Source organism: Rhinolophus hipposideros, assembly GCF_964194185.1.
Source record: "Rhinolophus hipposideros genome assembly, chromosome: 8".
Taxonomy (NCBI): domain Eukaryota; kingdom Metazoa; phylum Chordata; class Mammalia; order Chiroptera; family Rhinolophidae; genus Rhinolophus; species Rhinolophus hipposideros.
In genome coordinates, this window is record NC_138054.1 from 71,043,044 (window position 1) to 71,069,100 (window position 26,057).

The following is a 26,057-nucleotide window of genomic DNA, read 5'->3' on the forward strand; positions in this document are numbered from 1 at the left end:
TTTGACTCAACCTGAAGCCAGAGGGCAAGGGTGCTCAAGAATGCAGTGGGGAGAAGTCCACCTTGGCTGCACAAAGCAGGATAGGGAAAGACAGAGAATGGACCCGGAGGGGCAAAAACACAGTAACCAGCACAGTGACAAGGGATTAGAATTGTCTGGAATTAATCTTATTCCATACCTTTTATTCTTTTGCCTGCCTTGTCCAAAGAGCTTAGGAGTGGGATGGCTGGGTGTTTTCTACATCCTTGAATGAACCTTAAATAAAATTATAAAGGTTATCCAACGATATTCTTTAGTATCTGAGCGGCCCACAAAATTTTACTTCCTTGATGTTCAATGCTGTGAGTGCTACCGGTATGTCCAAGAAGGAGCAGGTGAGATGTAGCGGCTCCAGGGATGGAGGTCCTGGAGAAAATCCCCACAAGGCCACTCGACTCTAGTATTGGATAGGGATGCCCGCAGGTGCCCAAGAATTGTCTTCCAACTTACTTCCTGCTTGGAGGGCTTACTCCTCCTATTGCTGCTTGATGGGAGCTGTCGCGCTACGGTAAAGATCAAAGGTCAAATGCCACCACTTGCACAGTGGCGTCTAGCAAGGCCAGAGGGCCCAACGGCCAGGCGGCCAGGATACCTTCAGCCGCCCCGGGGCTCAGAAGGCAAGGGGAACCGCGACCCGCCAACTCAACACAGATTATACTTGTAGAGCTGGTCGAAAGCGCCTCGTGATTGGTAGGATCGACTGGGGGCGTGGCTTCATGTAGAAAGCCTTCTCTGGATTGGTGCAAATCATCGAGGGCGCGGCCTCCACTCTGGCTCGGCGCGAAAGCTCGAAAGTCGCTGCCGGGCTGCAGACGGCGGGAGCAGCTGCTCAGCCGCTGAGGGAGCCGGAGACCTGTTTCGTATCGAACGCAGTGCTGGGGAGACCGGAGTCATGACGGGCGAAGTGGCTTCTGAGGTGAGTTCATACACATGCCTCCATCCGCCGCTGCGGAGGTTGGGCGCTGAGGGGTGGGGTGGAGCAGGGGTAGTGCCCCGCAGAGCGGGTCGCGGAGTCTTGGAGGACTACAGCTCCCGGCGTGCACCGCGGGGGCTCGGCCTCGCGGCCGGGGGATAGACTCCTCGACCCCTCGATCTCCCGGTCCAGTCCCGGTGCTCGGGTTCCCACGCTTCGGTCTTCTCGGCCATGCTGCTCCTGGTCGTTGCGGCGCGCTCAGCGGGCCGCGCAGCCCCTCAGCCTGCGCCGCCCGCCCTCTCCTTTGGCGCGTTTCCTGCCGCGGGAGCCCTTCCTTTTCAGAGGGCTCCAAAAGAGAGGAAGGCCCAAGCCGAACCGGGCCGCCGGCATGCGGGGCAGAATTCTCTGTATGTGGACGGCGAGGTCTCAGGGAGTTCATAAGCGGTTATCGCGCCGACTCCGAGAGGGGAAGTACCAGTCTCTAGGCCTCCGGGATGGCGGCTGGCGGATCGCTGGCGGGATCGGTTATGGAAACTAGTTTCCAGTCCTGTGTTCCTTTCTGGGGCGGATTTAGAGTGAGACACTCGCCTCGGGAAGCAAAATTCAAGGAGACGCCAAAAAACTCAGTAATCAAGATAATATTTTAATGCAACATTAAAAAAACCAATGAATGCAAAAAAAAATCCCATTACTTGCTATTGCGTAAAATGTCAAACGTAAAGACAAAATCTGACGCCAAGCTTGCAGCCCCTCAGCCTCACTTACCGCACCCTCATTCTGGCCCTAGTTTCAATAAAACTTTATTTACAAAAGCAGGCAGCTGACCTCATGATTTAAAATACATCTATATTGCCTTAAGATGTTACCTTGATTAGGGAGGTTTTTGGGACCGTCTCTTCTCACCCAGGTCCTGGCCCTGTCTTTCAACCGTTGCTGGTACTGCTACAAATTGCCTAGAATACAGTAATGAACAACATCACCATGTGTTGAGCTGTGTGTGTAGTTACCTACACTCAGTTTCCAGATCCACAAACAGAACTAATGGCCTCCCTGCTTTGGATTGTTGGGAGGACCATCAGCACATACATGGTGATCCTCGGTGACTCGTTAGTACATGTTATTTTTGCTTGTTATTTTAATCATTGTACCAAGCATTCAAATCAATTTAACGGTTGTTGGAGAAGCCTTTAGGGTGAGGCCTTGTCCCCTATTACATGACAGATGTTAATGTTTTTCACCTTATGAAGTAGATTCAGAGCCCTAAGGACGCTAAGGAGGTTGGAGACCTGGCATCTAGGGCGGCTTGGTCACTAACTGATCAAGTCACCTCACACACCTCTCCTTAGATTTTTTACTTGTGGTGTTTAAAATGATTTGTTTGGAAATTTTCAAACATGCCAATGTAGAAGGGCTGGTATAATGAACCGATCACCTAACTTCAACAATTATCAAATCGTGCCAGTCTTGTTTCATTTATACCCCCACCCATTTCCCCCTCACTGGATTATTTACAAGCAAATTCTAGACATTATTTCCTCTACAAATATTCTGGTATGCAGAAGGTGAAAAAGACAAGGGCTTTCCAAAAAAGATAACCACAATATTATTACCATACCTAAAAAATTTAGAATTATTGCTTAATATTAAATAGCTAGTCAGTGTAGATTTCCTTCACACACACACACACATACACACACACACATACACTCACTCACTCACTCTCACTCTCAGTTTGTTTGAATCAGGACCCACAGAAAGGCCGAATATTATGGTTGTTGATATGTGTGTATAGGTCCCCCTCCCTCTCTTTTTTTTTGCAATTTACTGTTAAAGAAATCACATTGTGGTCCTGTAGAGTTTCCACACCTGGGTTGCATCTCTTTGGTGTTATTTAATGTCTTTTGGATATACTGAGAAACAGTTCACATAGAAAAGGCATAATAAATGCTTGAGTCTTTTCCTTTATTTACCATTATAGTACCCCCACTTATCCACAGGATATACTTTTCCAAGACCCCCAGTGGATGCCTGAAACTGTGATAGTACTGAACCCTATATATACTATGTTTTTTTCCTATATATACATCCCTATGATAAAGTTTAATTTATAAATTAGGTGCAGTAAGAGATTAACAACAACAATAATAAAATAGAACAATTATAGTAATACACTGTAGTAAAAGTTATGTGAGTGTGGTCTCTTGCTCCAAATATCTTAATATAACCATCTCTTACTTGCCGTAAATGGCTTGGTGTCACTTGTTTCGGGGGATTCCTTGCTGAAGTGTTCATATGGGCCCAGTGCTTTCTGGTGCAACACATTACTGTCAATTGGAACGTGTTTTCTGTTCATGTTTTCCACCCACAAATTTAATGCCTTTCCCATCTTAATTAAGCACTTATCCAAACACTGTGGCCGTAACTTTTGCAGTTTGAGGTGCTACAGCAAAAGCAGCACAAATTTTTTTTTCCTTCTCTACAATTTCATAGATAGATTAGTTCTTACTGCAGATCTTAGCAATCTCAGCATAGGTTTTTTTCTTTCCTTATTAAGTTGAGAACTTTCACCTTTTTACTTAAAAGAAGCACTTTATGGCTTATCTTTAGTGTGTTTAAATTATCAACATCACTGCTCTTGCCCTTTGGGGCCATTATTAAGTAAAATAAGGGTGACTTGAACACAAGCACTGTGATATCAGGACAGTCGATCTGATAACTGAGGCAGCTACTAAATGACTAACAGCTGGGGAGTGTATACAGTGTGGATTCGATGGATAAAGTGGGGATTCACGTCCTGGATGGGCGGAGCGGGATGGTGTGAGATTTCATCATGCTACTCAGAACAGCATGCAATTGAAAACTTATGAATTATTTCTTGAATTTTCCATTTAATATTGTCGGACCACAGTTAACCACGGATAACTGAAATGGAAAGTGAAACCGTGGGGTAAGGCGGAGGACTACTGTACTCAGAGTTGGTTCTATAGTATCTTTCAAAGGTGAACAATGAATTTTTGTTTTTTGTCCGGTAATTCTTAACGTCATCCTTTGTTGAACCATTGCGTTGCTTTTTTTTGTTTTTTTCCCCCTTTATTTTATCCTGATGACCCCATGATGACTTGTGTATAATTATGTACTTAAAGCTTTCTGTCACCTGGTTAATGCAAAGTATATTCTTACTTTCTAGGTTCACCTAGAAATCAATGATTTAAAACTCATTTCACAAGAAAAAGCAGATAGTCCTTCAGACAGTGGACAGGGCAGCTGTGAACTAATTGGACCCTTGAGTGAAAGAGGTTTGTAATAGTACATTTATTTTTAGGAATAGAATGTGGGAACCTAGGTTGTAAGTGGATTGGATTGATTTCATTATTCTCTTGATTTAGTAAATTATTAATGCCCAACCTTATTGTTTATTTTATGTATTATAAAAGCAAAATAATAATGTTTGTGCTCTTTTGAAAAAAACATTTCTATTATATCATAGAATGTATGAAATGTCTAGAAGCTACCACATTGCCTGGTTGAATTGCATTCATCCTATAATAAAATGATTTTTCACACCTGCCAGAATGATTAGAACAACTTTACCCATTGTAAACACATATAATTAGACTTCTCAGTAAGAGACATTCTTCCAGGGAAAATGTTTTTCAAAATGTATTTTTAGATTTACTTTGCTACAATCAGTTCTTAATGGTAGTTACATAATTTCATAAGGTGATATATCACTTGGATAATTGGATATGTTTTTGAAGAAGTAGTGTGGCTAGGAGGAAGGCTAACTGACAGTAGACCTCTAAAAAAAAGTGTTTCCTCCAGATTCAGATGAAGAGATATTTGTGAGTAAGAAACTGAAAAGCAGAAAGGTGCTAGAAGACAGTGATTCTGAAAGAGAGAACACAAATGCCTCTCCAGAGAAAACTACCTATGACAGTGTTGAGGAAGAAAATAAAGAGAACTTATATGCTGGAAAAAATGGCAAAGTCAGAAGGATTTACAAAACTCTGGCAGACAGTGATGAAAGTGACATCGAAGAGTCTTTGTATCGGGAAAGTCTTGAAACCCAAGTGACACCTTGCTTAGAGCTGGGTCTCCAATCTGAAAACTCAGTGGACTTTACAGTTGACAGAAAGAGGTCCAAAAAATCCATACGTGAGAAAGAAGGAACTGGAGGAAAAGCAAAAGTAAAATCAAAGAGAAGAGGAGAGAAAGAAGAGAGAAAGATGGAAAAAATTAAGCGGCTAAAAAAGAAGGAAACAACAAATGAGGTACATTTTAAAGAACGACTTGCTATTTCTAAGGCAATTCATATTTTTAAAAATACTGCTTTTAGTTCTTGAGGTTGTTTCTGCACTCAGAATATAGCTTTGAGTTCATTGTTTTGCATTGCAAGTAATGAGGTATGTGATTTAAAACTTGCTCTCATTTTGCATTACAGATACATTGAGGGCACTTCTAGGTAAATGGGTTTCTGATTTTCTTTGTGAGCACCTGGGGTGATTCTTTGCAGCTTCTGATCTAATGAAAATTAACTTTAAAAGGATTTTTTACATGTTCCTCAGTCAGAAGTCTTGTTCGCCAACTAGAAAAACCATTTTCATGTTTTATAAACTAGCAGCTTTGTATGTATTTAATTGACTGTTCAAAAATATTTACTCTTTACTAAGTTAGTTTTGGACAGTTGCATAAAATCACAGTGGATTTATGGTATGACTATGGGTTAGGAACCAGGATGTTCCAGAATGCCATAGTTTTACCTATAGATGAAATATGTTTTTTTCTGGCCTGATCCAAATTGCCATACGATGTTGTGAAATATTGGATTTTGCTTTTTCTTTATGCATCATCCAGGAAAATGATGTGACACAGCCATTTAATGATAGTGGCTGTCTTCTTGCTGATGAAGACCTTTTTGAAACTGGGTTGGAGGAGGACAGTAATTCTCCATTGGAAGATGAAGAGTCATTGGAATCCATAAGGGCAGCTGTGAAAAACAAAGTAAAAAAGCACAAGGCAAGTAAAAGATGATTGCAATAAGAGCTACCCTATTGCTTCTAACCTTTGTTTTGTTTTCTGATTTACTATTGGAACTTTCATTTTTTTTTCCAACTGGAGGAAAACACATGTCAATTGATTGAAGTTTTACAGCTGTCAATTTTGGAATCATGTAGTACAAGTGATTGGTCAACTTGTTTTAAAAACTAGTATTTTGATCACCTTCATAGGAATGTTGGGCAAAAACGTAAGATACTTTATGTTGTGTAAGAACCAGGTAAGTAATGGGACAGAGATATAAATTTTATAATCCTGTGGCCTCTAAGAAATGAACCTATAGGGTTTTAGGAAGGGTATCAAAGAGATGCATCAGTCAAAGCATCGTTGTCCTGAGTGTTTGGAAGCACAGTTATTCTTCCTAAGATTATCTTTAGCTCCCTGGGAGTCATTGTCCCTCCTTAGGGAAAGATATAATACAGAGGTATAAGAGTCATTGTTCCTCCTTAGGGATAGCTATAATACAGAGGTATAAGAAATGAGGGCCCAAACTCCATTGGAGACATTTAATTTGTTTTCTAGGCATTATAGGATGTTGTTTAAAGTATTCTGTTATTATTGATTTATTAATGTAGCATGACGTAATGTTGGAATGCAAAAGCAATCTTTGAGTAAGCAACATTCTCTTATTTCAGTTTCCTTTTTGTCAATATCATTCAACTTGTGATCTTTTCTTTTAGAAAAAGGAACTGTCTTTGGAGAGTGGGGTCTCTTCATTTGAAGAAGAAAGTGAGTTATCAAAAGGCACCATGAGAAAGGTGAGGTAGAGCCCTGTATTATATGGCTGTCATGTTGACCTCTTTCCCCAGGAAACTGTAAATTTCTCAGGGATAAATATTTTATCATATTTATCATATTTTCCTGGTCCTCAAGATACTGCTTTGTACATAGGAGGGAAATGATGTAGATTTTTTTTCTGTGAGTGTGTGAGTGCCAGGATCATGTCTCGTGAAACCGAAGAATGGAAACATGGACCAAGGAGAGGACAGGAGTTGTAAAAGAAGATAGTTTATTAAAGGGCAAAGAAATACAGCTCCTGAGCGGGAGGGGGTTCCCAAATGGGATGACCCCTGACTGAGGCAAAAGCTCTTACTTTTCTACCTCTCCTTGTTTGGGAAAGGGGAGCTGGAGCCTTTTAATGGAATTCATCTATCAGGTTTGTTCTGTTTGCCCATCCTGAAGGGATTAGCAAAACAACCCAGTCTTATCTATCAGATCTGTTGCCTTTGTCCGGCAAAAAGGAATTTTACAAGATAATTTATTAACCTCACAGTGGTGTTACATTTTGTCCTGGAGTGAATGAGTTACTTCAGAATCTGGAGTTTTAGGATATGGCTGTCTTCTGTTTATTTTACCAGGGACCATTTCTGTCTGCTTAACAACATGCTAACTAACCTGTCTCAATACAAATATGGATTAGATTGAATTAATTCTATCTGATTTGCAAATAAATGAGCTCCTTGACTTTAGATTGTATTGAGCTTATTAGTGTTAACTATTCCCTCTCCATCCTCCTTTCTTGGAAAGAGCAGACTCTTGATGGGTAAATATTTTTCTGGATGATAGCATTAATGTAAGTCTCACTTTTTGTTTTCTTTAAGGAAAGGAAGGCAGCCAAGTTAAGTAAAGAAGCATTAAAAAAACTGCATAGTGAAACTCAGCGCCTTATTCGAGGTAATACAAATCAGCACAGTAAACCTTGAGGCAAATCACAGTATTTCTTTATAGGCTCAACTTAGATGTTGGGGATTTTTGTTTTTTAATATTCCTAGTATGAATTGGATTATAATATTGATCTTGGTGAATGGCCAAGCCCTTTGGTGAATCGTTCTAAAGACCCTGGGACATTACTACAAACTGAGAAAATTTCTAGAACTGTAGTGGTAGTAAGGAGGGAGGTTTTTTTTAAAATGATTTTCTATGGACCAGCTGCATCAAGACACCTTTGGGAACTTTTCAAATATGTAAATTCTTAGGCCCCACAGAAATAAGAATTTCAGTAGGCTTGAGAGGGGGTCCAAGAATCCATATTTTTAAAAAACTTCCTGGATCAGTTTGATTTCACAACCAGGTTAAAAAGTCACTGGTCTTCAGGGAGTTCGTTGTTACTCAAATCCTGTCTTTAGTAAAGCCAGGATTGTTTTCTATTTCTGGTTGTGGCTTTGGCTCTACTGTTTAGTTAACTGATTATGAAGTGACATTTCAAAATATACAGTGTACAGATTTGCTTGTTTTGTTCCATTTTATAGAGTCTGCACTTAATCTTCCATATCATATGCCTGAGAATAAAACCATTCACGATTTCTTCAAACGGAAACCGCGGCCTACTTGCCAAGGAAATGCCATGGTGCTACTGAAGTAAGAACCCTCTTTCCTGTGATTATAATCCTCATAAACATTCAGTTTTGTAGCAAACAAAAAGTTTAGATTCCTTACACCCTTAAATTTGATTGAACTGATTCATTAGATGCTCAAGGATGAGCGTGTTTCACATTTAGGATAATTTTCAACTCCAGCTCATTTCCCCTTCTCTAGGTCATCTAGGTATCAATCAAGCCATCACAAAGAAATCCTAAACACCACAAACGCAACTGAGATGATTAGTGACCCCCATAACAAAGATTCTGAGCAGACAATAGGAGCAGGATATGAAATGGAAATGAATGCCCTCCCTGCAGTTTCAAAGGAACCCCAGAACACTATCGGATCAGATGCGTCTTGCCATAAGGATTTGATGGGAAGTGAAGAGCTAGAAATTCAGGAGAAACAGAAGCAGAGTGATGTTAGACCTTCACCTGGGGACAGGTCAGTGGCACAACAGGAGTCCGGCTTCCTCGGGAACACGGACGGTGAGGGGTATCAGACTGGAGAGCTTGTGGCACCTGAATCTGATGCCCTGGAAGGAGAAGAAGACCTGAAAAAAGCAGAAGAAGCAGATGAGAAGGTGGAAGAGCCCAGGCAGCAAACTAAATCCGCAGCAGTTGTGCCACCTGAGAAAATGAGGCGGTTCACTGTGGATAGACTTAAACAATTGGGAGTGGATGTTTTCGTTCAGCCTCGGCTGGGTGCTGATGAAGATTCCTTTGTGATACTTGAAGAGCCTGAAACTAACAGAGGTAATCCGTTGAATTGTGGGGAGCCTCTCCAGAGTGATTTATTCTGGCAGTTTTCGATTATATGCTACTTTGGAGGATGGGGAATGCAGGAGAAACGGATAAGCACACGTGATCTTATAGGTGTACAGGCACACCTTGTTTTATTGTGCGTTACTTTACTGTACTTCACAGATGCTGCGCTTTTTTTTAACCAGTTGAAGGCAAGCCCCTCCACCAGCAAAAAGATTATAACTCGCTTTATTGCGGTGGTCTGGAAGCACACCCATAATATCACTGAGATATGCCTGTACCAGATATGGATAGAATCCCATTTAGATACATTTGGAAGGGTGTCAGAATGTTCTAAACCTTGTTTAAAATGGAAGCCTGTTGATAGGTTAACATACAAAAGAAGTACATTGCTATTATGGTATGATAGTCACAAAAGCGTTACTATTCAGTTTTACACAAAATGTTTAAAGAGAAACATTTTGGTTCAGGAAATTGTCTGCAAAACTGTACTTTTATTTCCCCACGCATTCAACAGATATTAAACTATCCGCTACATGCAAGATGCTGTAGAGCATACCAAGGAAAATCTGACAAGTATCCTACACTTACAGTACTTACACTCTAGTAGGGAAGATAAATATCCAAGAGAGAAAGTGGTGACATATTTTATAACAAACATGTCACTGATAATTGCAAAAAAATAATGTGAAGAAAAAGGAAAAGTATTCTTTGCTGAAAAACATTTAGAATAAAGTGCTGTGAGAGCTCAGAGGAGGGTAGGTTTCTTCCAATAGGTGGTTAAAGGAAGGGTTGAAGGTGGATTCAATTTCTTGCTCACTGCCTTCCCCTTTATACTTTGAGTAGGGTCTTCTGGCTTGTTTCCTTCTTTATCCCCAGTGCTTCCATAGTGGATGAAACATTGGAGGCATTCATATTTATCAAATGAATGAATGATCCTTCAAGACAGAACTCAGGTATTTCCACACTAGGTAAACTTCCTGACTCGGTAGAATTGGGTGTTCCCTCCTCTGCGTTGAGAACCAGCAGTGTGCGGCATGGTAATTAAGAGCTTGTGCTCTATAGCAAGACCTGGGTTTGAATCTAGCCTGTGCTACTGACTGTTTAACCTTGAGTATGCTATTTGGCCTCTGTAAGGCATCTTTCTTTAAAAATGAAATACGAGTGCTATCTGGCTCACAGGACTTGTATGAGGATTTGTTGAAATCATGCGTACAATTAGCATCAAGAGGCTACAATTAGCACTCAAATAATGGTTGCCGTTTCTAATATTGTTAGTGAAATTAATACAGCAAGACTCTCCTTTAGTAAACAGCTTGTGGTTGGCAGGTGCTTTGTCAGCCACAGTATTTGGTGTGTAAAATTTTCTCAGTGAGTCTTTGTTGATTGAATGGATGGACTTTGTGGAAATGGAGAGAAGGATATTCTTGGAAGGGACAGAAAGCGCCCACATGATACATATTGGGAGGATGTGTAAGTCATTTTGACCGGAGCAGGAGGTAGGATGGAAGGGTTGTGTGACAGAGCTAGTGTAGCTCCATTAGCAAAGAAGTGTGGGAGTGAGCTGTTTCCCAGAACATGGAGGGAATGTTTTATGTGGGAATAGCAGTTACCTAAACAGTTCCAGATTAAGAGATGGGGAAGAAACAGTTTTTGAGCACTTACTATACTAGAAACTGCTAAATTTTGTTGTATGGGACTAGAAGTTATCTATACAGTCTTGGACTGAGAGACGGGAAAGGGAAGAAACCTATTTTTAAGTACCTACTATATAGGTTCTTGTATACAACTTGGGTGTGTTGTTCAGGGTCCACCTATATGTGGGATTTCCTTTCTGATTGTACTGATTATGTTAGTATAACAGTTTCACCAAGAAACTTTTCTAGGCCCTGAGTTATATGAGTTATATCACTGACTGGAATGTCATTTTTATTTTTTAATTGACCTTGCCCATATTTAATAAGATGGCTAATAAATAGTGAAATGTTCAAATAGGGAATTTTTTAAAAGACTGAAACCAATGAAAAATTAAGCCCTTGAATAATTGAGAAGTATGGTATTTTTTTTCTACCAGTTTGATACTTTTTAAAAAGAATTGCACATATTTAGAAACATCAGTTGTAAATTTCCACCCTAAAATGATTTTTGAAGTATTCTGAGGAAGAAGAGTTGCAGCAGTCCATTAGTTTGGGTTAAGTTATAGGAATTTGACACATGTTTTAAGTAGCAAAGGAGTATTTGGTGTCTCATTGTGGTTTTTCTTTTTTCCCTACAACTTTGTCCAGCTTATAAAATTTAGCTTTTCATGCTTAATTGGAATCTGAAAGGAAAGAGTTTGAGTATGGCAAACTGACATCATGTCTGACCTTTGGGTTTAGAACTGGAAGCCTTGAAGCAGCGTTTCTGGAAGCACGCTAATCCAGCGGCCAAACCCAGGGCTGGTCAGAAGGTCAATGTGAACATTGTAGTGAAAGATGTGGGCACTGATGGAAAGGAAGAGCTAAAGGCAGATGTGGTGCCTGTGACTTTGGCAGCTGAGAAGCTGGATGAAGTAAGCCACGCAAAACCAGGTATTTGAGTTTCCGTTTGTTTGCTTTGCGCATTGTACTCCGGCAGGTCTTTATGGCCACTGAAGACACAGTGAAGAGTTACAGAATCTTTTTTCTTGGATATTTTGGAGATTGAACAGTAGTACCTCTGGCATGATTCACATGTACCATTGCCTAGATGTGTGGGGTGGGTAAGATGACTTTATTTCTTAAGATAGCCTTTGTCTTATTTTTATAAAACTAAATGTCCATTGTGGGAAATACATAGGAAGAATAAAAAGAAACTTCTACAATCGTGTCAGAGATGATTTCTAGGACCGTATTGTTATATCTGTCCTTTTAAGCTCTTTGATTGTGTGTACATATGTGTTTGTTGAAAAAAACAATAACAATGATCATGCCATTCATTCTGCTGTGTAATCTGCTTTTTTGTTTGGACAACGTGTTAGGAACAGGTCTGTTCCCACTCCAATTTTGAAAATACGAGTAATGTGTCACATAGGAAGAAATGTAAAACACTGGGGGAAAGGTATAAAATGAAAAATTATCTTCCCGAAGGCAACTTAACTTTTTTTGTGTTATAGGAAAATCCATATGCATACACCAGTGTGTGAGAGAGGGAGGAAAGAGAGAGAGAGAGATTGAATACTTACTCTCTGCTAGGCATTGCTCTAGGTGCTTTACAGTAAATAACATTAATATCCTTGTTTTGTGTATGAAGAAATTATATACAAAGCATTCACACGGCTTCCTCAAGTAGTAGAACCAGCAGCCTAATCCAGACCACCTAACTCCAGAGCTCAGATATACATTACATTGCTTTTGGGGATGTTTTAAAAAGCTGCATAATATTCTATTATGTGAATGTAACATGATTTGTTTAACCATACTCCTATTAATGAACATCTTGTTTGTTCCAGTTTTTGGTATTTCATACAATGTTGTATCCTAGTATGAGATACATGTTGGTATATCTGAATGCAAAATTCTTTACAGTGGAGTCATTGAGTCAAATTTGGATATATACTTCATTGTCCTTCAAGATAGTTGCACCAATTATATACTCTGAATCACAGTACGGAAGAGCTCCTGTTTCCTCCTGTCAATGCGTGCTACCAAACCTTCTAATTGTTATGAAATATGTCATAAATGATGTTATTTTGATTTATATCTTTCATTAGAAGTTAGGTTAAGCATTTTTAATTTGTTTATTAACAATATATGTTCATTTTTCTATGAACTCCCAGTTCACATCCTTTGCCCATTTTACTCTTGAATTGTTTCTTTTTTTCTTTAATATAGATAAATTTATCAGTGTTTTCCTTCATGGCTTCTGAGCCAGACTCTTGAAGTCCCACTGCTCCCACTTTCTTTGCCCTTTTAATAATAATTTTATAATCTCTGTGAAGTATATCATCCCAGGGTGTAGAACATAATTCTGGAAATTCTCCTACACTTCAATTCATAATTTATTAAAATAACAAAAGCCTAGAATACTAAGGTGTCTGATTTTCCTTTTGGGATATGACTAGTACACTTATGGAAGTGCCTAAAACGCACACTCATTACTGTAATATGTAGTCAGTTATTATGTCTAAAGCATTTCTTCACATTTTCTGTTTAGGCGAAAAGCTTCAGATGCTGAAAGCTAAACTGCAAGAAGCAATGAAACTCCGAAGGTTTGAGGAGCGCCAAAAGCGCCAGGCATTGTATAACTTAGATAATGAAGATGGATTTGAAGAAGAGGAAGAGGAGGAAGAAATGACTGATGAGTCTGAGGAAGATGGAGAAGGGGAAGAAGAGGAAAAGTTAGAAGAAGGAGAGGAGGAAGAAGAGGAAAAGTTAGAAGAAGGAGAGGAGGAAGAAGAGGAAGCCAATCAAGAGGTTTCTGGAAATTATGTAATTTTGGTACTTGGTCATGACAAGGGAAAGAGAAAATCAGATTTGAAGAAGAGGATGATAAGCATGTTCAATTTTATAAGTGAGTTTAGGGACAAAGATGGATGCAGCTCCTCAGGTGTACCTAAATCCTAGTGCATTTAGTTCTGTTAGCACCGTTGCACACCTGCATTTCACAGAGCTATGGCTTGGCTTGTGTTAGTTTCCATATTGTAATATAATGCTGATACTGAGATGGCTTCGTATGAACAGGGACTTTCATCTTTGTTGTTTATTTAGGTTTCTCTGTATAGAATAAAAAGCAGTTTTGACCTTGGCCACATTGAGGTCTGGAATGAATGCTCAGGCAGGCCGAGACCTTCCTGAGTTAATTTCATTCTTCGTTGAGAGGGTATTTGTAGAGGGGCCTCTTGCCCTTGTTCTATAGTATTGTTTTCTGCCAAGGAAATGATAAGATGTTTGGTAATAGAAAAAAGAAAAGCTTCCTGGTTTGAATGTTGGAGTCACTGGAAAGAGTTTGTTAATATTTAACCTGGGTAAAGGAAGAAGAAAACAGTGGTTGAATTGGGCAGCATGTCAGTCTGTAGTTGTTTTGAGGTCAGTAGTCGTCCTGAAGCCTCAGGCTAATCTTTTAACCTCTCATTGCCACCGTAAGATGGTAATTCCAGTCTTCATAATCTTGTAGCAATTTGAGGAGGATAAAAGATAAAATAAAATGAGTATAAAAGAGCTCTAAAAGTGTCAGGGAAAATAAGGTCATTGATAAAATTAGATTGAGCTTCCTTCAGGTTTACCTTTTCAGATGTAAGATGTGACCAAGCAGCCATATTTCAGGCTAACTCTGTGTTTGCTTTAAAATGTTTTGACGTGTATTATTTTGTTTTGGGGCGGTATAATTGATAAAGGTTGCAGAATTCCTTCTCAGTAATGAAGAAATAGAAAGCAAAGATGAGAAAGAAATGGATAAAGAAAACAATGATGACAGTAGTGAAACTGGCAAGTCAGTTGGCCTTCTGTCTGTCCTCAAGCCTCTGTCATCAGATTCAACCTTATTTCTATTTAAGGACAACTCTTCCAAGATGGAGTAAGTAATTCTCACTAAGGAAAGATATGATTCCCCAGGATTTGCCGCTCGAAAGGAGCAGCAACAGATACTTGAACAATTTACCTTCTTATTTTGTAGTTACTTTCCTACTGAAGAAAAGTCAGAAACAGACGAAAACTCAGGCAAAAGACCTAGCAAACTGGGTAAGTAGTGACTCTTCTGCAGACTTTTCTTTGAACCTCCAGCTTTGATACTTAAGAACTACAGTTCCATTCGGTTCTATGTTTTGAACCTTCGTGGACTTTTCCCAGTCTTACAAGTGGCAATGAAAGCAATTGATGAATTAGAATATTTTTCTTGGTTCGGTTTTTGAACACTTATACACAGTTTCTTTATAGGTGACCCTGGGCACAGTTTCTTTATAGGTGACAATAGGTCTGTAGTACGTATGTGTTGATTGCATGAACCAGGAAACATTTCTAGGAAGAGGTATAAGTGATTGGATAATGGAGGGAGTGAACATAGGCTTAGGCAGGGTGACAGAAGGAACTTGCATGTGTTAGTTAGCTCAGAGTGATAAACCTTGACTGTATAATGCTATGTCAGTACTATAATTTACCTTTAACTTAATGTTTTGGAACATATAACTTGAGAGGTTTGCCTGTGAATGTTACCTGACAGTTTCACTCTCAACTCTTTTTCCTAAACAAACCCACCTTATTTTTGGAATCACACACTTAAAACTTACTTCCCTTTCTTTAGATGAAGATGATTCATGCTCACTGCTAACAAAGGAGAGCAGCCACAATAGCAGCTTTGAGCTGATTGCCTCTACAATTCCATCCTATCAGCCTTGCAACAGACAAACAGGCCGCGGGACTAGTTTTCTCCCAACAGCTGCAGGATTCAGATCTCCTTCCCCTGGGCTCTTTCGAGCCAGTTTGGTCAGCTCAGCTTCTAAGGTAAGATGGTAATGGTTTTCTGATCTCCTCCCCCTTTTGCTTCCCACAGTGCTAAATAAAGTGTGTCCAAGCCAACCAACTCCCACCACATTATATATGTTCAGTTTAAAAATCCACCCCCTTTGTATATTAAACACAAACTTCATCCAGTGTTCTTACTTTTTTGGAGATATTTTTCTTTATGCTTCTCTTGGCTACGCATTGTCCTCCTCAACTGCAATTGCCTGAGAGTCGATTAAATACTGCACATAGCAACTTCTGTTGTTGTCATGACAGTGAATGACATTTGTAAAATGTTTTTGTTTGGTTTTATTTCCGTGCCAGAGTTCAGGAAAGCTGTCTGAGCCTTCACTTCCCATAGAGGATTCCCAGGATCTGTATAACGCCTCCCCAGAGCCTAAGACACTTTTCCTAGGAGCAGGAGACTTCCAGTTCTGTTTAGAAGATGACACTCAGAGCCAACTGTTGGATGCAGATGGGTAGGTAGTTTTATGTTTCTGTGGGTGGGATGGTGCTGGGTACTGCTTAATTTTGCTTAAAAATAAAGTGAGCTTCTGTCACTCCATCTGTGCTTTCTCTTCGGAGAAAGAGAAGGTGTACGGACCATTAGTATTTACATTGTACAAGTTTGAACAAAGTCTCTCCAGAAAATAAAACGTAAATAGCCCTTGCTGGCATTCTGATCCTTTGATCTCTGCCTTATTTGAAATGCATAGCTCTTGTCAAGGCATCAGATTTCCCTGTATCTTTCCTCCTGTTATGATTGTTGGGTGGGATTGAGAATTGACAGACCTGTGGCACATGACATGGACATAGCCCCAGGCCCTTACTAAGCATTATCCGAAGCCAAAATTATCCTTTACTCTTTACCTTTTGAATAGCATTTACTCTTTCATAAAATATGCCCCTCCTTCTTTAGATTATCACAAGGCTAAAGGTTGAATCTTTTGTCTTCTGGTTTGGGATTCAGCTTCTCACCTTGGTATTGGAAATGACAGCAGTTTTTTTACCCACTGCTTTATTTATTCCCTAGAGAGTTTCTTACGTTCTTCATTGTACTTGTAGGTTCTTAAATGTTAGAAACCACAGGAACCAGTACCAAGCTTTGAAGCCTCAATTGCCGTTGGCCAGTATGGATGAGAATGCCATGGATGCTAATATGGATGAACTGTTGGATTTGTGTACTGGAAAGTTCACATCTCAGGCTGAAAAAGCTCTGCCCAGGAAGAGCGACAAGAAAGAGAACATGGAGGAACTTCTGAATCTTTGTTCAGGAAAATTCACTTCTCAGGGTAAATACCCATCAATGAGCATCAGGCTTACCGCAACCAAACATCTTAAGTCAGTATCCTTGAAAAGAAGCCCCTTACTGTCGGGTGAAAAGTTTACAGAAAACAGAGTGTGATGGATTCTTGCATGTGGGTTGAATTCACTGCTTCTTAGCTCCATGACATTTAGAGCCCTTCTTTTTTTTACCCCCCCCCCCTTATTCCACCTCCCCCGGTTCAAGCCGTTGTTTCCCAGTCTAGTTGTGTAGGACACAGCTCCTTGGCCCATGCTGGTGATATGAGCCTTGCGCTCCCCCCACCCCCCACCCACCGGCTGTCAGTCACCAGTCGCCAATCAGCTGCTCACAGCAGCTCTCACCAGCTGCTGGCCACTCACGCTGGCCACCGGCCACTCATGGCAGCACACGGTAGCCCACGGCAGCTCACGGCAGCTCATGGCAGCCCACACCAACCTACGGCTGCTCAAGGCAGCCCAGCTCCAGGGAGAGCTGTTGTTCACAATCTTAGCTGTAGAGGGTGTGGCTTACTGGCCCATGTGGGAATTGAACCGGTGACCTCATTAGGAGCACAGTTCTTCAACCACCTGAGCTACCGGGCTGGCCCTCCCCCCTCCCCCTTATTTTCTTAGGGTAGTAAAATGTCGACTTAAGATTGCTCTAGCTTTGGCCATATGATTTGTCATTTATGGTCAATATATGCAAAGCTTAGAAAAGCATCTGGTGTGTAGTGAACTTTATATAAACGCTAACTTATGTCCACCTGCACACCCCTTTCTCCCCCAGACACTTCTGCTATAATGTAAGCTCTGTGGGAGTTGTGATCTTTATTTTGTACACTCCTATATCCCTGGTGCCTGGCACATAGTAAGCACTAAGGGTTTGTTGAATGAATAAATAGCTGGTGAGCTCTTTTTAGCAAGCTTACCTTAGAACTGTATTGAGCTGGCATGTCGTTAGATGGCTGTGAAAAGGATAAAGCTGTCATTCGTTGGTAACAAATCTTTTTCTTTGTTACGATGTACATGCCTCCACTCTAGCTCCATCAGAGTTAAATAAGCAGGAGAAAGAGAGCAGCATGAGTGATCCGATGGAAGAAGCACTTGCTCTTTGTTCAGGCTCGTTCCCAACAGACAGGTGAGTCTCAGTGATTAGGAGAAACTTGTAAAAAAAAAAAAAAGGCAAAAAAGCAAAAAGCAAAGGGAAGTGCTCAACATCACTAATAATTAAGGAAATGTAAATCAAAACCATAAGATACTACCTCACACCCATTAGGATGGCTACTATAAAAAAGAAAAACAAACAGAAAATAACAAGAATTGGTGAGGCTATAGAGAAATTGAACCGTTGTGCTCTTTTGGTAGGAATGAAACAAGAAGCTGCTGTGGAAAACAGTATGGCAGTTCCTCAAAAAAATTAAAAATAGAATATGATTCAGCAATACCATTTTTGTGTATATATACAAAAGAAGTGAAAACAGGGACTCATAGATGTTTGTACACCCATGTTCATAAAAGCATTATTCATAATAGTCAAAAGGTGGAAGCATCCCAAGTGGATAAACAAAATGTGGCGTGTGTATGTATGTGTGTGTGTATGTGTGTACACAATATTATTCAGCCTAAAAAGAAAGGAAATTCTCATGCTGCAATATGGATGAACTGTGAGGACATTATGCTAAGTGACTAAGCCAATCACAAAAATACAAATACTGTATGACTCCACTTACATGAGGTACTTAGAATAGTCAAAGTCATAGAGGCAGAAAGTAGAGGGGGCGGGGAGGGAGGAATAGGGAGTTACTTTTTAAAAAGTATAGAGTTTCAGTTTTGCAAGATAAGAGTTCTGGAAGTTGATTGCACAACGACCTTGTGACATGTACCATGTCACAACCATACACACTGTGAATGTACTTAACACTACTGAACTGTATACTTAAAAGTGGGTAAGATGGTACATTTTATGTTACGTGTATTTTATCACAATTGAAAAAAAATTTTTTTAAGGGCATGATAATCTTGTTTCCTGTTTCTTGAAGAGATTGTTGGTACTAATAAAATCTCTTCAATTCTTACGTTCTTGTAGTTTGCTTTGAACAACTTATTTATTGACTTGTTGATGCGCATTTTAGGGAAGAAGAAGGTGAAGAGGAGGAATTTGGAGACTTTCGGCTTGTCCCAAATGATGATGAGTTTGATAGTGATCAGGTGAGCTTGAAGGGAAAAGTAATCATAACTAACTGAACTCCGTGTATTGCTGCTATGTGGTTTTTTGGTTTTGGTCTTTTTTAGTCTGAATTTTTGAGAATTCTAAGCTTGGCATCTTATCAGAAGCAATTTCCTAGAATAGGATGTTTGGGCAAAAGTTTATCAATCCTGTTTTAGCTGAGGACACATTTTATTCTGCGTAACTTTGGGTGTGATCCTATATGATTTTGCAGGATAAACTCAGTGACTCTGATAATGAAGACGTGGCACTGGAAGACGATGAAGATGATGATGAAGAAGAGCTCCTGAGGCAATCTGAGAAACTGAAAAGGCAAATGTAGGTGTGAGGTCCATTCCTTCAATCGCTAGAAAGTTCTCCTAACAGTTGAGTTGTAGCCTGCCACCTTTTTACCTAAGTTTGTTGATTCTATTTTTGCTGTTTGTGGATAGCACAGGTTAAATAAAATCCGTTCGCGTGATAGCTCTTGAGTATCCCAAGATGGTCCTGTCCTCCTTAAGTGATTTCTGTACTGACCATCTCTAGTTCCTTTAGTTGTTTCTCACTGCAATGCAATGGCATTGCTTCCATACCCCTCACGTCCTGGATATTCTCTGTTTTCAGGTGTGGTCTGATTACTGCTGTGTGTAGTGGTCCAACCACATTCCTTGTTCTGGATGCATACTACTGAGAATGTAACCAAAGGCCATAAGGACTGAGTCACAGATCCTAAGGATCTAGTAGACAACTAAAATTCCCTGGATCATTTTTCCTATGAATTACTGTCATTCCAGGTTTTCCTCAGCCTCATCTTGGGCAAATGACCCCCATTTATTTTGTTTTAATGTTTTCTTGTTGTACTGATCATAAAAGCAAACCAATTTATTTTCTACTTTAAAAGAATATACAAAGCTAGAAATAAAAAGTCATCCTTGTCCACCATCCAGAATATTTATGAAAGTGCTCCTGGTAGTTACTGCCTCATAACCTTTCTTGTGCATATATTTTAGTATAGTTGAAATCTCTACAACTTTTTCACATGTACAATTTTGCTTTCTTTTCCGCTTAGCAATTATCCATAAGCAATTCCCCATGATGTTACAAGTTTTATAAACATTTTAATAGGTATTCAATATTATACTGTATGGGGATGGTTTTTGGAATTCACATATAGGATATCGTATTGATCCCTATTAGATTTATATTATTGTTTTTAGCTCATCATTCCAGTCTACTAAGACCACTTTGGGGTTCTAATTTATCACTTGTCAAATTATCTCATACAGCTTTGGGTCATCTATAGATTTTTCTAAGGCAGTGGTTCTTAAACTTTCTTTAACTGCAGAGTCCTTTGTTCAAATGAAATCTTATAAAGAATAACACTAAAAGTTGAACTCCTCAAAGCGTGGATGGGAAGATTGGGAAGCTTAGTGGCTAGTAGCCCCTGAAGGAATTCCCCAGAAACTGTAGGATTTAGAGAAACTCAGCTTTAAAAAAAATAACAAGTCTATGATGAAAATCAGCCTTCGGAAAATCATCAAACTTCAGCTACTCATGAGCATCGATAACAGGATTTTGGATCCAAAATGACAGTAGTTTTGTTCTCAGTGGGAACTGAAGTCAGGAAAACTAACTAGTAGTGGATTTGGTTACAAGTAACTCTGAGCCTCAGCCTCTAACTTAGGGGTCAAGATTTGGTGGGCTGTAAGAGATGCCAGTCTATTTCCTTTCTATATCGTACTATCTCTAGTCTGCCTCCTAAAGCTAGTGAGTGTAAAAACAAAACAAGATAGTTTGAACCTTCTAGCAGGTGTATCTCAAATTTATAGAGGAGATTGACAGTTCTGACTTAAAAGTCACCTACCTAATAGAATCCCGGCTCTGCTGCCTCCTAGCTGTGTGACCTTGGGTAAGTTGTTTACTCTCTGTGTCTCAGTTCCTTCAAATGTAAATTAAAGGGAATAATAGTACCCCCTCCCGAGATAATGCGATGGTGCCTGTAAAGCACAGTTATTGTCACACAGTATTATTAAATGATAGACTTTTAAGTATCAAAATGTATTACTATAAAGTTAAACCTTGTTATTATTGTTATTATTGTTATTATTATTGTTATTAGTGGTGGCTCAATGTTCTGCTTTTCTCATTGCTTCGATATTCTGTGTGTGTCTTCATTTTTCAAAAAAATTATGTGTATCCATTGTTGCATTTTCTAATCTTCAAAATTATTTTCCAGGAGGTTGAAGAAATACCTGGAGGATGAGGCAGAGGTGTCAGGGAGTGATGTGGGAAGTGAAGACGAGTATGACGGGGAAGAAATTAATGAATACGAAGAGGATGTAATTGATGAAGTTCTTCCTTCTGATGAGGAATTGCAGAGTCAAATCAAGAAAATACACATGTCAGTATCCCAATACGTCCTTCTGAGTAATGGGGTGTGTCTTACAGCAGGCCCTATGACCAGCCAGAGTGGTCCTGGATTTGAACACCCTACTTCTCCTGTTGTAGGAAAACGATGTTGGATGATGATAAGCGACAGCTACGTTTATACCAAGAGAGGTACCTTGCTGATGGGGATCTGCACAGTGATGGTCCTGGACGAATGAGGAAATTCCGGTGGAAAAACATAGGTATCTTGGCTGTTGCCTTTAGAAGCAAATGGTACAATGTGCATGTTTGTCTAGTCTAAGATGACAAGTGGAAATCAAAAGTATAGCAGGCTGTTATGGAGGATCTGGTTGTAACCATTATTATCTATCAGTGGTTGGGAGGAGTCTGTTGGTATATGGTAGATGATAAGGGTTCACTTGTGTCTGTCCGGGCATCCTCTCCTATGGGAATTGCAGCATGCTGATAGCCTTAACTCTTTGCTTTAGATGATGCTTCCCAGATGGACTTGTTCCACAGAGACTCTGATGATGAACAGATCGAAGAACAGCTTGATGAGACAGAAGCCAGATGGAGGAAGGAGCGAATTGAACGAGAGCAGTGGCTTCGGGACCAGGTAGGAAGTATGCAAGAAATTCACCTCTTCTGACTCTAGTGTATGAGGAGAGGACCTAGTCACCACGCTTGTCATGATAGTTTCAAAATCTTGGGCAACAGATTGCTGTCCGTTTTAATCCTTGAATTTTCTTTTGTACTTTGGAAAGGTTTACCATGGGCAATTCTCTTCATGTTTGTCCCAAATCAATTTTTTCCCCTAAAGCAACAAAAGGCTGGAAAAAGGAAAACAAATGATATCCCAGTTACTTGAGCTTCACAATCCAGGCTGTGCTCACTATTTGGGGGAGCTGTAGACTTCTATTAATGCTGTCTGATTTTGGTTTGCAGGCACAGCAGGGGAAAATTGCAGGTGAAGAAGAAGAAGAAATTGGGGAAGACAGTCAGTTTATGATGCTGGCCAAAAAAGTTACAGCCAAAGCACTGCAGAAAAATGGTGAGCTCTTAGTCCTCCTTGGGGTCTAGTTCCCTGGATGGTTAGTGCAGGAGCCTTGGAGGTGACCCCAAACTTCAGGGGCTATTGCAGCTTAGTTATGGGTCTGTGTCTAGTACTGTCTTAAAGAGGTCCTTCAGAGGCGGAAAGACAGTGTTCTTGGCTCTTAGACTATTGATTGGGCAGTGGATGTTTTCATTGTGCATAGAGGGAGCTGTTTTTACTTTTGCTTTATGCTCTAAGATAGTTCAGAGGAGTGAATTTTGGGTTTCTTATCTAGTTGCCAAGGATTCTATACCTAAGTGTTAGAACTGCAATTTGAACCCAGACATATCTAACTGCAGAGTTAAGGCTCTTAAACACTACTCCACACTTTTAACCACTCTTGTCTTTTCTTATTACTGTTAATGATTAGTCGATCAGTTTAGCTTGGTTGTCTTTCTTCACGTAGCCACTTACTATAGTTTCAAGTCACCGTTGTAAAATAATCAGAGTTCCTATGGCTTTAGTTGATTGGTTTAGTTAAAGGCTTCTTAGCTTGTTTAGATTTAAAAGTAATTCTACCCAGTTTTGCCCAGAACAAGCCTCTGTGTCTTTCTTTTCAGCCAAACGTGCTGTGGTTATTGAAGAATCAAAGTCTTTACCCAGAAATCCTTTTGAAGCCGTCAGACAAGGAAGTGCCCACCAGGTTGGTTGAGGACCTTGTTAACCTGACGTCATGACCTCCCATGTTATAAAGGTCCAGGTCAAGCTAAGGGAATGCTGTCATTAGGGGAGGGAGGTGGCTGCAGGAAATGGAACTAGATGGCGAAGGACCCTTCTATTTTCTACTAAGTGGGGTGGGAGTATGTCCCCTCAATACCTGAGGAGGCAGGGACACACTGACTTTTCATTCTTTCTTTGGCACTTGGAATTTGATACCAAATGACTCTTCTTTCCTTAGCTGAAGACAGGTTCACTGCTAAACCAGCCCAAAGCTGTACTGCAGAAACTGGCTGCCCTTTCTGACCTCAACCCCAGTGCTCCCCGGAATTCAAGAAACTTTGTCTTCCATACACTTTCTCCTGTCAAGGCTGAGGCAGCAAAGGAATCGTCTAAGCCTCAGGTAGGGAATTTGAGATTTGATTTGGTGGTTTTCCAAAGCAAATTTATTTATTTTTTAATTTAAAAAATACAGATTCCAGTTTGCAGGCTTATGCTGCAGTGTTAATCTTGCACCTCCCAGTAAGGTGCCAGGGTATTGTTACCCCGAGTAGGTAATCAGTTTTAAAACTTGCCTGGGAAGTTTATATTGCTTTCTTTTTTTTTTTCTGTTGTGAATCGTCCATGATTTAATGATGAGTTGCTGAATTGCTATTTGAAGGTAAGTACTTGAATGAGGCTTTTGAGCTGGCCTTGATTCTCTCTTTGCTCTCTAGGTGAGGAGAAGGGGTCCATTTGTAATGACAACTCCTTCACCTAAGCGCCTCAAAACAGATGATAGCACTTCAGGATTAAAGCAGAGCATCTTCAGATACTTGGAAAGCTAACATCATCGAGGGTGCCAGCACCTACACTGAGGCTGCGTTGAGAAGTTTCTGACATTGAGTTGGAATTGATGCTCACGTAGATGATTCTGCCCTTCCTTCATAATCAGTGCATTAAGGTTGATGACAGAGATTCCAGTTCTTTCTTCTGCTGGCTCCGGACCGCTCTTTCCTTTCCTAGTATTATTCCCTGGGTTGGCCACTAATCTTAATTCTGCAGTGTTTACAGCATTGACTCATGGGACACTTGGGTAAAGACTTACTTCCTGCGTTAAACATTATCCTAGCAGCTTCCTGAGTTGATACCTCTTCGTGAAAGGGGTGGTAAGAGGAGGAGAAGGAAAAAGTGTGGCATTACAGAAAATTACAGAAAGCAGTGACTGTTGATACCAGCATGACTCCTTCACACCCCGAAGATCTGCACCACGGTGACCAGGACTCAGTGAAAGAGAGACTTCTTAGGCAGAGGACCTACGAAGAACCACAAGATGGGCTGTTCTATTAGTGTGGCCCTTTCTATTTTCTCGTATGCCTCTTCTCAAGACAGCCTCAAGTTCCCAATTAACCTTTGCTTCCTTTATGATAAGGACTCAAACTGGTACCCAAGTCAGAAAGACCTTGCCCCCAATTTTCTGGACTATAGGGATGATGATAAAGGGTTACACCTAATTTCTGTCCACATGAGCTATCCCAATGGGTAGAGAACTCTTTCCTGGGACTAAATTCTTCATTTAAAACACTATTGCTCTAGGACCACCATTCTCATCCTGACAAAAAGAAATATAACCATTATTTATTGCATTCAACTGGGTGGAGTAAATTGCCCCAACCAGTCAGAGGACAATTTAATGCTTCATTACTTATTTCGAGAGAAGACCACGATGGGATTTAATCAAAATATTGTTAAGTGAATTGCTATCACTCCTGAGTTTCCCTAAACTTCCATGAGGCACTCAGATTTTAGATGTGAATAATGTGGTTTCACTGTCAGAAGCTGGACTTGGGAAGTTGGATGAATTGTACGAGTTTTTTTATTGGCTGGTGAGGAACACGAATTTAATTGATGGAATGAGGGTATAGGTTTTCTCCAGTTGTTGCTAATACACAAGATGCTGACTTGGACAGAATTTATGTTTGTATATTTGTAATCTTGTAATGAGGAAAATGTATATAAAGATGTTTTAATATGTATGTGGTTTTTCAATAAATCTCAGTGCCTTGGAGGCAGGATTTGCTGTCCAGATTGAATGCTCATTCTTAGGTCAGTGCCTGTCTAATGTTGCGCATTTTGTTTTCAGACTCTCTTCCAGGGAAGCCCTCTGGGTCTCGAGTGACAGACTGCTGCAGTTGTCCCCTCACTGGCTTCTCAACTTCAGTGACTTGATTAAATTAACTTACCAAGTGGTTTGGGTACAGTGCAGGTGAGGAGAGTTTACATAAATGGTACCTCTTATTAACAGCCCTTTGACTGGCAGCCATGGGTCCAAGGTGAAAGTTATTGCCCCTCCCTTTGAGCTCTCTGAACAGTGCCCAAGGCTAGGCAGCCCTTGATGGGCAAAAGAGAACCGGGAAGGAGAGCTAGAGATTTCTCCCCTTGTTGCTTTCCTGTATCTTTTTTTGGGGGGAGAGATGGAGTCTCTTTGGAATTGATCAAATCAATGCCTGAGAAATCTGGGGAGCAAATTGTTTCTGTTCTGAGGGTCCATAAAGAAAGCACTCTTTGAAGAAAGAAAAGATGAGTCTTATGGTTTCGATCATTTTCTATCATGCCAGTATAGCTGTCATAAGTCAAGCTAAGCCTTGATCTTGGTAACAGAATTGAAGTGGAGAGTTGTGACCTTACTTATATGCCCTGTGCCCAAAGCCTTGAGCCATCAGCTTCAGCTATGTTTTAATGAAACAGGCCCCAGAGCCTGCTGCTATGGCTCCTGCTAGGGCTAGCTCCACTAGTTGGAAATTGCATACTTGCAAGGATATGAGTCTGGGAGACAGAGTATGCTCAGTGTCAGTCCTGTTAC

The 26,057-nt window shown here is 40.3% G+C and overlaps 1 protein-coding gene across 1 annotated transcript; it reads left to right on the forward strand.

The window, feature by feature from the left end:
• Positions 1–1,446: 1,446 nt before the first annotated feature.
• Positions 1,447–25,269, forward strand: CLSPN (claspin; the record flags this gene model as incomplete). Its single annotated transcript, XM_081058057.1, has 25 exons — positions 1,447–1,578; positions 4,140–4,248; positions 4,775–5,223; positions 5,807–5,968; positions 6,688–6,765; positions 7,609–7,681; positions 8,257–8,365; positions 8,543–9,123; positions 11,511–11,702; positions 13,306–13,565; positions 14,486–14,664; positions 14,764–14,828; positions 15,388–15,587; positions 15,912–16,066; positions 16,653–16,879; positions 17,898–18,009; positions 19,004–19,079; positions 19,313–19,416; positions 21,314–21,478; positions 21,586–21,707; positions 21,954–22,081; positions 22,411–22,516; positions 23,119–23,201; positions 23,457–23,618; positions 23,932–25,269. The coding sequence occupies 25 exons, from the start codon at positions 1,447–1,449 to the stop codon at positions 24,040–24,042; spliced, it is 4,140 nt and encodes a 1,379-aa protein (XP_080914183.1). The 3' UTR covers positions 24,043–25,269.
• Between the last annotated feature and the right edge of the window lie 788 nt (positions 25,270–26,057).